We start from the raw sequence: 14979 nt of genomic DNA on the forward strand, positions 1-14979 counted from the left end.
CCACAGAGAGTAGTTCTTCTAGATTCAAAGCTGCCCTGAAGGCAAGAGGCCCATGATGGATCAGACATTGATTTGATTTGAAGTGAGTGTGAAAGCCACCGTCCGTGCCCTCTGCCAGAGAGGTGAACCGTGATTGAGCAATGGCTGTCTGGAGGGTTCACTCAGGAAACTGTAAGTGGACAGGCCGGACCTGCTGCTAACAATCACCTTTTGTACAAATCGGCTGGAAATGAATTGTTGATTCACAGAGTGGAGACAAAAATTGAGTCCCAGCTGCCAGCTATTCCAACACACTATCTCTAAGCTGTTGCTTCTTGAACACAAAAATAGACACATATATATATATATATATATATATATATATATGCCATATAAACAATAGTTTCACTATTTCCGCATGGCAGTCATTAAAGCCATATTAAACAGGAGATTAATTTTTTAATAAGCCATCTTTTTACAGCTGGTTCGCATGAGATTCTCCTGTTTACACATAATAAAATCCTAGGGTTGGCTGGGTCACTCGTCTGAAGTCTTCTCCACCTACACAAAGTGAATCACAACTTCAGAGTCAAATCCAAATCTGTCTTCTGAACAATAGTGGGCAAGAACTGTACTCATCACAGTGAAAGCTGTTGCCTCACTTGCTGTGGTGGTATTATCAGAAAAAAATCTCTTAAAATATAAAAAGTTAAAGCACTCATGATGCCGAATGGCTTTGACTTTTAATGTTTTAGTTGGTGGGGTTTGAGCTAATTTGAACATCTTTACATACTGTAGGGTTATTTCACCTACAAATGCTACATATTTCATAAGGAGATCTGATGTTTAAATGTAAGAAATCTTGATCTGAAAAGTTACTGGTCAAAAATAATGTACCACATTTGCATTACCACATCTAACACATTTAGAAACTGGGTTGTGAGTCTTACTGGCAAGTAGCAGTAAAATGAAAATACTACAGAATGTAAAAGAAATGTACATAGTTACGTTCAACCACTGACTGTACATAGTTTACTAATATCATGTAACTCCCTTTATTGTGGGTTCACTTTCTGATGAGTTAAGTACTCATTTGTCTATAAATGAATCAGTTTCTTGTTTTTCTCAGTTGCCACAACAGTGATTCAATCTAAAACCACTGCTTACAAAGGCATTTGCGTTTTCTGCTTGTATCACAGGGGTTTTCCTGAGGTAATTCAAATGAAGTTGTGTGTTTTGCACCTGCAATTTGTTTGAAATAAACAGATGAGAACAGAAACTAAAACTGAAGCTGCGTCAAAAGAAAATCCGAAGAAATATCCTGGCACTGCCCGCGTGGTTTGACTGACAGGTGATCTCTGGGACCGAGCAGAAACACAACAGCGGGGAGAACTTAGCAACAAAGAGACAAAACTGAAACAAGTGAAGATTTCAAGGACTAGCACATGGAGGAAGTAGAGAATGGAGGTTACCAGTTGGTGTGCAATAAACACTTACGAAAATACGCAAGGTTTATCTAGGTACATGACAAAAGTAAACAGTGAAACACGGCAGGGCATGGAGTTAACTGACACACAAACACTCTTCTCGCTGTCATACAGATGTTATTGATGATAACCCAGAAGCTTTGTTGACACTCCTGATAATGACACATTCTGCCAGCTGCCTTGGGGCTGTCCTCTCTGGCCACTACAGCTCAAAGCAAATATCCAAGTGTCTCGCTGCTTGACAGATAATCATCAGTCTAAACCATATGAGTTCATAGGAGCTTGCTCCCTCCTGAGGCCTGAGAAGACTCTGTCTGTACCCAGAAAGGCAACACTTTGTCACATCCTGCTCATCAAGCTCACAGTGCTGATAAGTCATCTGCACTTGCCGCTAATAATTAATTAATGTATATTTTCTGTCTTATTGTTTGTCAGAAGAGGGTGTGTTTGGACACAGCTGAGTAGAGACCCCGATATAATTTCCTGACGTATAATGAGAACAAACAGTGTAGAGTTTGAGCTGAAAGACTCAAAACAAACACAGAAACTAACAGCACCTGTCATCCTGATCAATAGCCTTCCTGTGGGAATACAGTGCTATCGGTATGCTGACAGAGTGACCAGCACCCATCCTATTTCCTGTCATAAACAACTCTAAAGCATGGGTCTGCTAAATAATCAAAAAGTCAGAAGACCGGATGCTGGTCTAGGCACAGCAAATTCAGATGTATTATTTACTCCACATCTTTGTTTACACAAAAACACAATAATCCTCACAGATTTGGGGCAGTGGGGGGTAGGAAATGCAACACTCTGTATCAGCGGAGGGATCTACAGTCTTTGCAGTCAGAATTCAATTGTGCCGAGAAAATAAACCCGAAGGCAGTCGAGTACAAAGGGCCGCGAGTCCCTAGCGAGCGCCTTTAGGATTCGACAGAAGAGTTGGCTCGAGCAGGAAACTCTATCATAGGGCTGAGGGAGCACAGAGGGTTGGTTTGTTTAGCAATAGATTTGTTTTTTTTTATTCACAAGGGGCAATCCCTGTCTGCCTCGATACAAACATGAGCAGAAACAATCCAAGGCGGCTTTCATTGGAATTATGTGGTTCTTCTTTTTGAAATAATACAGAATTTAAACTAAGAATTTCCTTTGTTTCCACATTCTCAATATGAGTTGAAAACACTATGTTACTAACATCATTGGTAATCGAGAAAACATTCAGCAAAACAATGAGTGTACCTGCATCACTCCAGGTAAAATAGAAAGTTGGCATATCATTTGAATTGTTTCACAATAGGCTCCAGATTGATGAGTAGACAATGACTAATTCATATGACTCATCAAGTGCAAACAAGCAGAAAAAAATTTTTTTTTAGCAATAATAGACGGTGACTGTTTTTACAACCTGCTCTTTCCTGTAGGAAGAGGAAAATAAAACTATTTGTTTTCTGTTAGCTTCAGGCAGTCAATGTAGACGGTGTCATCTTTCAGACAACGAGGCACCACAGGGGCAGTGAAGCGTCCCCCTGGCCAGGACTGATAGATGTTCCTTTACTGGTGCTTTGTCCTGGTCTGGTGCTGGACACTTGCCCGCCTCACTCCAGACCAGAGCCTTGTGTCACTCGTCACAGGAAGCTCTGTCCATCGACAAGGATGCTCGTATACACAAATCCAGCTTGTTGCTTTTCCATCGCAGTGTTTGAATAATGAACGAGGCCTGTCTTCTTGTGCTGAGTGGTGCTATAAATCAGCACTAAAAGCAAAGGGCCAAAGGCGACACACAGAGCCCCTCTGGAAAAGTTAAAATGTTTGGTTTGCTTGAATAATTTGACACTGAGAGGTAATACCTAAGTGTTACTTTGTTTACTCTGATGCTTCTCAGAAAAGGATGCTGAGATACTTTTTTTACTCTGCCAAAGTATCCAATTAAACAGTCTCTGATGTCATCCATTAATCGCAAAATATATCCAAAATAAAACTAAACACACCCCAGACACATATTTAAATGTATACTTTGCAGAATATGCAGATGCAATTATACATGTGCCTGATTTAAAATAATGTTAATGATGACCAATAAAAGTGTGAGAAGCTAAAAAAAAAAAACTTTAGTGCTGGCCAGTGTTTGTGAGTTAAACTGCTGCTGACATGTAATTTAAAAAGATTCTCCTGCCAGACTCTTGGCGGTAGCAGTAATTAGGTGGTCCGGCCTGGCAGCAGGTTTATTCCTTCTGTCCCTCCTCCGGTCACTCGACTCTTGAAAAGCTTATCTGCTGTCATCTGGTCTATTGTCCTCTTTATCTGAGGTGATCAGGGCTGAACTGAGCCTCTGTTTCGCATTTGAGTCTCCTCCACCGTCCACACAGGCCAGATGGAGGACCTCCACCTGCAGAGAGCCTGAAAGCACACTCGCTGTGATCTTCTGTCGTACACAAATGCAGCAGAGGGGTCTCCCATGCAGTGTCTGGAGAAAATAGTAACTGGAGGACCTAATTCAGAAGCAGATTTAAATTTTTACTACTCCAGGTCTCTGATCTGCTGAGGCGGTGACAGTTAGCCTATATAATCCTGTTCTGTGACTTCTTCGGAGAGAACCTGAAAACAACAGGTTCTTAATTCAATATCAAAACTCTTATGCAAATAAATACATTCAAATAGTCTAATCGTGACAGTTTGCATTGCATTTGTATGTCATCATTTATATTCATAAAAGACAAACTTCTGTGAGGCTCTGCAGGCCGTTTTATGTCAGTGTTTAATACTGTTGCAAGGCAAAACCACAATGGAGACGTTGGTGAAAAAGGAAAGGGAACCCCGGTTGCATTTATCATGGACTCATAGAAAACACCCTTCCTATGCAACAACAAGCTGCATTTCTCAACTGGTCTGGTGGCTGGATCTGTGCCACATGTGGATATATATTTTTCCTCTAACTGCTTGAGGGCAGTGTCACCCATTTCAGTTTTTATTGGTTCATGGCTTGTTGTCTAATTCTGCAGGGAGTCCGTGTCAGAACAGGCAGCAGCAGGAGTCAGGCTAATCAGCGTGAAAATGTTCTTGAGTAAAAAAAATCAGCTCCTTCCAGTTGTCGCCCACCAACGTTGTCAGACTAGTGACTGAAAAGTAAGCATACTAGTATCCAAGTAAGAAAAAAGTACAAAATACATGTTTGCTGTCCTGCTGTGACCCCAAACTAACTACCGTAAGTCAGAATGATGAATATATTTTAACCTGAACCCTCAGAAACAGATATTTACTCAAATTGTTTTCCAAGCCATTAACATTACGTAGGTTTATGTGTCATTCCCTAGTAGACACAACAATTGAAAAGACTTTGTTCAATGTAGCAAGGCAGGTTATGACTCAGGAAGAAATCACTGAGAAGGTGAAAAAGGTGATTATTGCTTCAGACTATAATGTAATGTAATTTCAGTTGAGCACAAAGGCTGTTTCTGCATTTCATACTAAATTCACATGGGTTTTGTGACCTTGATTTAGGTCAAGGAAAGGGTTTTTAAAAGGGCCAACAGCACATGCAGCATCACAGCCAAGTAGGAAGTTTAAGAGGGTGCCTTCCAAAGATAAGGGGCAAGCTTTGTCCTTAAAGTGGGTCTATTGTTCAAATTCAACCTCTCTCTTCAAACACAAACATTTAAGCAAGCCGGATGCTTTTACAATTTTTTTTTTTTCTGTGTGCAAATATAATGATTAATATTTGTCTGGGCCAACTTGTTGGGAAAAAAATGTTTCCACTTTCACTGTCACTCAAATCAAACAAAGACTCTTTGTGACATTATGGTCACTTCTTCAAAACAGCTTTCTCGATTTGAGTCTTGTGATAAGTTGCGTATTAGAGCAAAATTTCTCTTGTGTCATGTTTAACTCACTGAGGCTTCATGCATCTCGTCTCGAAAGAAGACGAAACCCAAACAAAGGAACAGAGAGAATGAAGGATGAATCCCCCCACCGACCTTCTTCCCTGAACAGACTTCACACACCAACCATGGAGAGATGGAAAAACAAAAACACCCTGATGGAGCCTTGACTGCTGGATAGATAAAGAAGTTATGCATTCCAGTGTGAATAATGAACATAACTCTATGCACAAACATGCAGGGACATTCAGAACATCTCAAGTCATTTAAAAACAACAAAATCCCCCCCATCCCTACTAACATCGCAGAGGTCATTAAGAAGCAAAAATTCACAATATATGCAACAAGATAAATTCAATACTTACTACAGATTCTTCATATGACTCTGACTCTGTGTGAATAATAGCGTGTGGATTGCAATATGAGATGGAACAGTACTTTAATAAGTAGAGGATGTTTTTGGTGCACTAAATCAAACTGCCAGTATAAAGGAGCACTACAAATATCGCAAACAACACACAAAAAAAACACTCTTCTCTCACTGTTACACTCCCACAAATATGTGAGTCTACATGCATTGGCAAGCATGCACAGTTCTTCTGTGCATGTGTTGAGCTGAAATACACTAACCACTTTTCAGAGCTCAGACAAGAGATTAAAGGTATTTGAGTTACCCAAAAACCTTTTGTGCATTTCTGGGCGACACCCAAAGTCAGCTTCAACAACAAAGGCTGGATGTTACTTTTTATGTGGTGATTTAAAAAAAAAAGTGAAGGTGATATTTGAACACAGGTATCATTATGAAAAATGGTCCCATGCCAACTTGCTGAGGGGGCCGGGATGAGTTGGAACTGGAGGGCTGGTGTTGACTGAACAGCGCTGCTCGTTCTTCTCTTTATCTCACTGGCATTCTTCTGCCTCATTTCAATAGCCATTCTTCACTGAAGTGCCCCCTTCGCTGCCGTTCACACTTCTTGTGATTTGTATTCTAAGTAGCTCACAGATCTTTTGTATTCCTGGCCGATAACAATCTGAATCCTCATGCTGACAGTGGAGGCTGCAGATATCCTGCTGAAGCCCCCCCCAAAAAAGGTATTATTTATTATGAGGAGTGAAATCTCTTGTTGAAATCTTACAAAACGATAAGCTCCATGTACACATAGACTCCACTGATGACGAAAGGTACATTGCAAAAACAGATTGATTGCAGTGCACTCATTATAAGCTACAAGACAAGGCACGAATGTTGCACAGACTTTTTTGGGGGGAAATTGTGCTCTTTTTTGCTCTTTTTTAAATGTATGAAAATAATTAAAAATCAAAAATCACCTACATGTGCATCAAAGTTATAGTATTTTGATGAACCTGGGCTTTATGTTGAAATTCCACTTAAATGCATCCTCACTACAGCATTTCCCTAAACACTTCAAACATTTACTGAGATTGGATTAATGCAATCATATATCATATGAATAGGAATGTACAACTCTAAACTGATAGTAATATTTTCTTCTTTAAGAACAAATGAATTGTTGTTTCGTGGTAATTCTGTTAAGTTGCATGGAATTCTGTTGTAAATATGGGAAGCAATTTGCTCACAGAATGTGTGAACTAATACCATGCAAACAGATCCTTTCAAAGACACATAACAATTTAAAATCAGCCTTGGGAAATTCAAGTAAAACTTGTGCTTTTAAAAAACAAATGAACGATTCAGAAGAAATACCTCATCAAAAAAACAACTTCAAAAAGTGAGTCAGTGGAACTTCCCTTTATAGTGAAAGTGGGAATGTAAAATAAAATGAAGTACTGTATGTAATCTGGCACGTAGATGAACTCCAGGACTTCTGCTTGCAGACAGTTAAAAGAGCAACTGTCTCTGTCTGAATGACGTTGATAAGAGCATCATAACAATACAGTGGCCTTTCTCTGAGCTGCAGATTCCCCCTGTTCCTCTCCTCAGGAGTCCAACTGCAGGCTTAGTCTACAACCACTGTAATAAGCCCCAACACATGCGTATTACTTTCATTTAAATCCAGTGACTTGTTACTAATATGTCTTTGAATGTAGAATTATTGCTGATTATTAGATTATTAATTCATTAATGTTTTGTTATCCTATTAAAGCAATGATCACTGAGCTCCTAATTGTTTTTTGTCTGCACTTTGTCTCATAGCTGGGGTGTTTCAGCACTGCATTTTCAACAGATTACTTAAATCAAACTGCGTATTTCCTTAGTTTTCCGCTGATGTTTCACATGCTAACTATTCTAAAATAAACTGGAAAACAAATAGTTTCCTTCACATCAGGGGATTTTAGTCATACCAAAATCCATCATGAAGTGGCTACAGATTGAATCGCTTTTGTCAATATGATGGAGAGCTCTTTCACAATTTTCAGCTCAGTGTCAAAAACATTGTAATCATTTCAAACTGTTCTGTGTTGCGGATAATATTCTGAACATAATAAGTCAGTTTCAGTGCTGCTCAGGAAGTTAGTACAGGCACAACAAAAAGGGTATTCTTATTTCATCTTCATATAATAGTTTTTATGATTCAGCCATTAATCCAGTATTTTTCTAAACTTCCTCATTCTGACAAGCTCTCTGTTGTATAGATTGTCATTACAGTGCAGTACACCGGTGATGTTTTGAAACTAACCAGTAGAGAGTTTTGGGGGTTTTCAGGCTATGAGGTTTTTAAATGTACCGTTGGCGGTTGCTAAACCTCAGTCATACCTTAAATAACCTATCATATTGTATGAACTGAGAAATGTTTTTCAGTCCTGAGATCCACGACATGCGTGTTCTGATAAATATAGGAAACAAACGTATTCTCTCAAATCATGATTGTTAATGCAAAATATATGCATGCAACTGCACTTTAAAGAAGAGAAATAACAGTCTTTTTGTTCTGATGCTGATGTCCTGATGCTTATATGGTCATGCAGCCAAAATAATCTCTCTTTAACACAAGGAGGAGACATCAATGGACTCAATGATGCAGATTGACTCATTGAATTGATCGCTGTTCTCATATATCAAAGACATGAAGTAGTATTTGCATGCCACATGGAGGATATTCAGTTTCAGACAACCACCGGCTGCGTCTGAGAGGAGGGTGGGGAGTTTCGTGTGGCACTGCCCTGTCATCACTTGGTTAAGCTGCGAGGGAATAAATGTTCTACACACTGACGTTCGAAAGCCGTTTGATAGAAATCCCACATTATAGGGCGTGTGGTTCTTTTCAAATCTACTGGGGGTCATTTAGCACTTCAGGAGTACAGACATAACAGCACTTGAGAAGTGACAGGGTGTTTATAAAGGTGAGGACAGATTCAGACCTCAGCTGATGAAAACTGTCATCAGACGCAGTTATAAACTAATTTGTAGGGAGAAATATGAGGCTGGAAGAGGATCCTCAATGACCAATCTAAATGTCAGTCCTCCGCTAAATGCAGAATGAGGAGGGAAGTGCAAGTGTGAGGCTGCTCAGTGGGTAGTAAATTACCATAAAATCCTGAAATTTCTTACATTTTTCAATCACTTTCCTGGATGAACATCTGTCGGGACTTAACAATTACCAATGACCTTACTGAACTTTATACCAGCTAGGGAGTCTTCAGTGGACTTTAATTATTTCATGAATTCTATATCTTGCTGTAATCCAATAACAATCCTGTTTAAATGTTCTTTTTTAGGGGTTTTCATTGGTAACACTGTAATATTCATTAATGGAGTGATCTGAGATGGAGTGTTTTACTCCTCTGTAATACTCCTAATGGTTGTATATCAGGCAATTTTAAATTAAATTAAATTAAATAATTTAAGCCTAATGTAATCAAATTATTGTCACAGTGGCTAAATCATAATGACTGACTCAAAAATCCACTTTCAAGATTCAAGATGAACTCTATTGTAATTCGGATGACACAGAACTTTGTCCTCAGGTACTTCAAGGTTCAAAATGTTCTCTTTTTTTTTTCTTTTTTTTTTAAGGCAACGTTTTTTAACAGACGCTGGTTTGTGGACAAAACGTTTCACAGACCGACGCCCTCTCCACAGGCACACTTGGTTTTATAGTCAGCCCGTTTTGGAGACCAGGGCACCCTGCTACTCCTCCTCCCCTGGGGGAGGGGTTTAGGAGCACCGGCGTATTTAAAGCTGTTATCTCCGTGCCTCACTTACAAAGACCTCACTTACAAACACACACTGATCCTGACGGTTACATTACCAACGAGTGATAAACATGGAGTCGGAGGTGAGTTTGTTGTGTTTTTCTGTTTTTGTTAAAGGCTGTTTATTGGCAACTAATGGAGATCTATTTAATCATGTTGCACCCATTGCTATAATTCACAACACTAACGTATTGCCTAATTTTAAATAAATACATTCAATGTAAAAAAAAAAAAAATTTAACTTGGAATAGTACAACTTTTAGACAAACTCCAACTTTAAAATCAAGTTAGCATTAGAATGTACACCTTTTTTAAATAAAGTAATAATTTAAGTAAATAAATGACTTAGATCTCAACTGTTTTCTAACTTTTCAATTCTTTTTTCTTTCAGTTTGAAAGTATATCATTTGACTATTCTGAAAACAGCACTGACAACACCTCAGAGGGGTCTGGAGAATTTGGGCTGGACTACCAGGAGCCATGTGGCACAGCTCTCAGCATCGACTTCAACAAGATCTTCCTACCGACAGTTTACGGAATAATATTTATTCTGGGAATCATCGGCAATGGATTAGTCGTTGTTGTCATGGGCTACCAGAAAAAGGTCAAAACGATGACGGACAAGTACCGGCTCCATCTCTCCGTGGCTGACCTCCTGTTTGTCCTCACGCTGCCCTTCTGGGCTGTGGATGCTGCCAAGAGCTGGTACTTTGGAGGTTTCCTCTGTGTGTCTGTGCACATGATCTACACAGTCAACCTGTACAGCAGCGTGTTGATCTTGGCCTTCATCAGTCTAGACAGATACTTGGCAGTTGTCCGGGCCACCAACAGCCAAGCCACGAGGAAACTGCTTGCGAGCAGAGTGATCTATTTGGGTGTGTGGCTGCCTGCGGCTGTGCTGACTGTACCAGACCTGGTGTTTGCCAGGGTGCAAAGCACAGGGTCTTCAAACTACCATTTCAAAGACGAAAGCACGACTGAGGACTCCAGGACCATCTGCCAGCGCATCTACCCGCGAGATACCAGCCTCATATGGACAGTCGTTTTCCGCTTCCAGCACATCCTGGTGGGCTTCATACTGCCCGGTCTGGTCATCCTCATCTGCTACTGCATCATCATTGTCAAGCTGTCGCAAGGCACCAAGGGCCAGGTGCTGAAAAAGAAAGCGCTGAAGACTACGGTCATCCTCATCCTGTGTTTTTTCTGCTGCTGGCTGCCCTACTGTGTTGGCATCTTTTTGGACACCCTCATAATGCTGAATGTGATCCCCTCCTCTTGTGAACTGCAGCAAGCCGTGGAGAAGTGGATTTCCATCACTGAAGCGCTGGCATATTTTCACTGCTGCCTTAACCCCATCCTATATGCTTTCCTGGGAGTTAAGTTCAAGAAATCAGCCAGGAATGCACTGACAGTCACCAGCAGGTCAAGTCAGAAAGTGACTCTCATGACAAAAAAGCGAGGGCCAATTTCATCCGTTTCAACTGAGTCCGAGTCCTCAAGTGTTTTGTCAAGTTAACAAACAGTCAACCTCAGGGTCTGTGACTTGAAACTCTCAGGAGAGAAGACAAATTAAGCTTTAATTTCAAAGAACTTACTACATTTTGTACACATGTAAAAAAAAAAGAGTTATACATTTTGATTTGTTTGCCTTGTTTGCTGCAATTGTGTGTCTTGTAAGGGTTTTTTATTGCAATTTTCTATGCAAGTTTTATGTTCCTCAAAGCTCTGTCCTCAGGCAGCGCCTCATTTCCATTCATTCAGTTTTACAATCAAGACCCATTTTCCCTGCTTTCATCTTTACAATTTGTGTTGCTGTATCAAAGCTCAGGCATACAATGCCCTTTTCTACTTTCAGGGATGGTCTTGAAAACCTGTACATAGTTTGTAGCATTTGTGTGTTCGCACTTAAGTTGTGTGATTATCTGAGAGCTATTATTTATTGTCGTCATTCACACTGGAAGTTTTGTAAAAGAAAGAAACTGCATGCTGCTTTTTTACCTTTTGAAATTTGTTTTTGTATGTAAAAATAAAAAAATTCAATGCTTCTCATCGTGACTGTGTGGTGTGCATTTTGACCTAACACCAGCTCCTCCTCCCCTCAGGGGGTGGGGGATGAGGTGAGTGTGTGTTGGAGGGGAGGGGGGGCGGGGACACAAATGTCTCCACCTGATCTGCCCAAAAAGCAGAAGGAGGACTCAGCAGACTGGCCCTGTAATTGCAAGAACATCTGTGCACTTTTACATCTTAAGCAGCCATCACACAAAAGCTAAAATCTTTGGTTATAATTAGCACCCATATGGTTCCTTAACAAAGAAAAAAGCATGTTAAGTTCTCCTTTGACTTCTTTTCTTTCTTTTACGTTTGCAAGATATACTGCCTCCTTTGTGTTTGACTTGTAAACAAGTGTTATCCTCATTCACTTGGGTCAGCCGGTCAGTGGGTCAACTTAGCTATTTCCCATCTCACAAAACAAAAAATAATATTATTCAGAACATGGGTTATATATTCTAAAAATGCAAATAGGGAGACATAGTCTTTGTTGAGCAATACATCATTGGTAATAAATCTGCTGGCATTATATAATGACAAGACATGACATAAAAATGACAACTTTTCAGCACACACACTCACATCTATCTTTTTTCGTGGGCTCTTCTATCTGCAATACATACAAGAGATTTAATCTGGGTGCGCTGGTGACCGAGTGATGTTCAAGATGGAGATCTAAGGAAGCTGGGAACAATAGATGTCAAGGGGAATAAAGATGGCCGCTGTGCAATATAGTGCTGGAATCCATTCAACACTGCAATGGAGAAACATTTCCATTTCTTTACATGTAAAAAAAGGTGTGAAGTGCCCCCATCAAGGCACCAGGTTAATGGATATTTGAGGGCTCTAGTCTCTTGCAGTGCAACAGGATAAAACAAAAGGAGCTTTTTCAGTTGGAAATGTTCCTGGAAGATTCAGAATTAGCATAAGAGCTGTGCCGCTTCAGCCTGTGCCGGGATAGATCTGCGATTAACACTTCACTGTGTTCAGATGGATCTTCCTCATCTGCTTCTTTCACTGTCATCAGGAAACGTTGTTGTAGGACTAGAGGCTCTGGGATCCTGTCAACAACCATATACACAGAATTGGACTAGATGTGCACATTTTAGGGTCACACAGTAAACTGACATAGGGATAATGTTTACCTAAATCACATGTCAGATCTCCTAAATACACGTCTTAATCTAGAAAATAGTTCAAATGCATAAATAGAAATTAAGAGTGATCAAAAAAAAATTACAAACAGAACAGGTTGTGTAGCTGGGACCCCTGGAAGTATAAATATGCTTTTAATACCATGTGACAGTTCCTGAGAGTTCATACACCAAATACCTTTTTATGTCATTTGTTTCATGAATTTGACTGATCATTTGGCTCCCATGGATGTGTTTTATACTCTTTTATAAATACCTTATTGCCTCAACATTGTCATAAATGGAAAGCTTTTATCCAAATTGTGCAACTGTGCACTTGAGTGCTCAAAAGGTACATATGGCCCCCTTGGGAATTAACCTTAAGGTCCAAGAAGGGGCCCTTTCATTAATAATTAAAGCCTTTGTTCTCTTTGTGTTATGAGAAAATATTCACTGGTACACAACATACACCTCTATATCCATATACTGCCACTTTGGTAATATCAACATAGAGATTATAGCCAGACTGTTTATTTTCAGTAGGCTAGGCTTTTCTAATATGATAATAATCTCATGATGCTGTAATCATAAATTCTTGCAAAACATCAATATCGTCTTCCGGTGCAGTGTTGCAACCTTTCTGACATCTCATATATCAGGTAAAACAAACTCATGTGTGTATGTTGAAGTAGTGAAGAGATTCTTGTTTGCTTTATGGGTTAAAGGCCAAAGCTGTTGAAATGGACAGGAAATAGTTTCTACTGGCGAGTCATTACCAGTGTGCATGCAGGTTTGAAACCATTGTCCAGACTGTAAGGGGGCCTCATTAAGGTTTGCTGTTGAGATATATTAAACATATGAGTGACAGTATAAGTACCAGTAAGTGCAGAGATGAATTTAAGTGCAAACTGAGGATGAAAGGAACAAAAATACCACAGGTTCCTTTTTGGCACTGACCACTAATGGTTACATTGTTTTTGTTGGAAAGTGAGCAGTAGGAAGGCCGTTTCCTGCAGCAGGAGGAGCTCCTGTGGCCAACAGCCTGAGAAAAGCTTTGATGACCCCCCACTGTATTCAAACCAACATCACTCACTGTGCATGGCCATTCCTCTAAAGGTCACTGGATACCTGGATGCACTCAGTGCACTCGACCAAAGGCGTGTGAAAGTAATTTCATGGATTGTCACTTTTAGTGTTCATATGGATGTGTAAAAAAAAAAAGCCCACACATGGTGGTTAAGTTATAATACCAGTGTTATTGTCATGTGTCTGTGTGCATGTTATTGTAGGTGTGTAATGTTCAAATCCTTACTTCAAATAGTATATCTTGTATACACCCGATAACATTGTCATCTGTATAGCATAGAGTTTTAAGGTTTTTCAACATTAAGGGAGCATCAAATTTAAGATGCTTTACACCACAGACTCCAATTTGTACAAGGTGGTTGTGTACAAATAACCCTTCCTAATATTTTTGGCATGTATCTGTATTGCTGTTAGAGAAACCCAAATACCCACAAAATGCACCAAAAAAACGGTACCTCCCTATACTCTGCCATAGGTCTATATAGTAGGCTATCTATCATTATTGTCATGCATTGCAGGTTTAGACACATGTAGAGTCTAGACACATGTGATTTGCCCTTTCAGAAAGATGTGTCCATTCCTAATGCTGTTTAGAAGCCTAGCAGCCCAAACTGATTGCTAATTCGTAGCAATATGTATAACTAGAACAAGTTAACCTTGAATTAAAGTAATTACCCATTATATGCTTTTTTTTTTTTTTTTTGTCTAGACCATGTGCGGGACAAAACAAGTGAGACGGAACTCCATTTCAGCCGCTCGTTTCTAGCCGGAACCCAAAGCATCCGGTATTGTGTGCTCCGTGAAAACAGGTCCTTCCTTCCGGTGCACGTCCATGCAGTGAACAGCTGATGTGGTTCTTCTTCTTCTCTCTGTCAGACAGCCGAGAAACAGTTTCTGCTCATTCTCCCAGAATATAGCTCGACATGACTAAAGAGGAAGGGAAGGGGTAAGAGTGTGTCTGTGTGTGTGTGTGTGTGTGTCTCCCAGCAACAACACGACTTTTAACATGTGCTAGCAGTGGTAGCAGCTAGCCAGCTAGCATTGGCCCAGACAGGCAGCAGATTGCATCATCTGACAGTTCACAGTGAAACCATCGTGGAGGATTCACTCAGTGTGCAGAACGTGGTTTAAACTGCAGCAATGGAAAGATAAAGCAGAGTGTTAGACGGTGTGTTAGGGGGGGGGGGGGGGGTT

General features: G+C 40.1%; 1 protein-coding gene across 1 annotated transcript; it reads left to right on the forward strand.

Annotated features, from left to right (window-relative positions):
• Positions 1-9506: 9506 nt before the first annotated feature.
• On the forward strand, positions 9507-11566 carry LOC118338820 (C-X-C chemokine receptor type 4-like). The gene is made up of 2 exons (XM_035676154.1): positions 9507-9600; positions 9909-11566. The coding sequence occupies exons 1-2, from the start codon at positions 9589-9591 to the stop codon at positions 11031-11033; spliced, it is 1137 nt and encodes a 378-aa protein (XP_035532047.1). The 5' UTR covers positions 9507-9588; the 3' UTR covers positions 11034-11566.
• The last annotated feature ends 3413 nt before the right edge of the window (positions 11567-14979 follow it).

The sequence above is a fragment of the Morone saxatilis genome, unplaced genomic scaffold (assembly GCF_004916995.1).
Source record: "Morone saxatilis isolate NCDOM2014 unplaced genomic scaffold, NCSU_SB_2.0 Contig5, whole genome shotgun sequence".
NCBI lineage: Eukaryota > Metazoa > Chordata > Actinopteri > Moronidae > Morone > Morone saxatilis.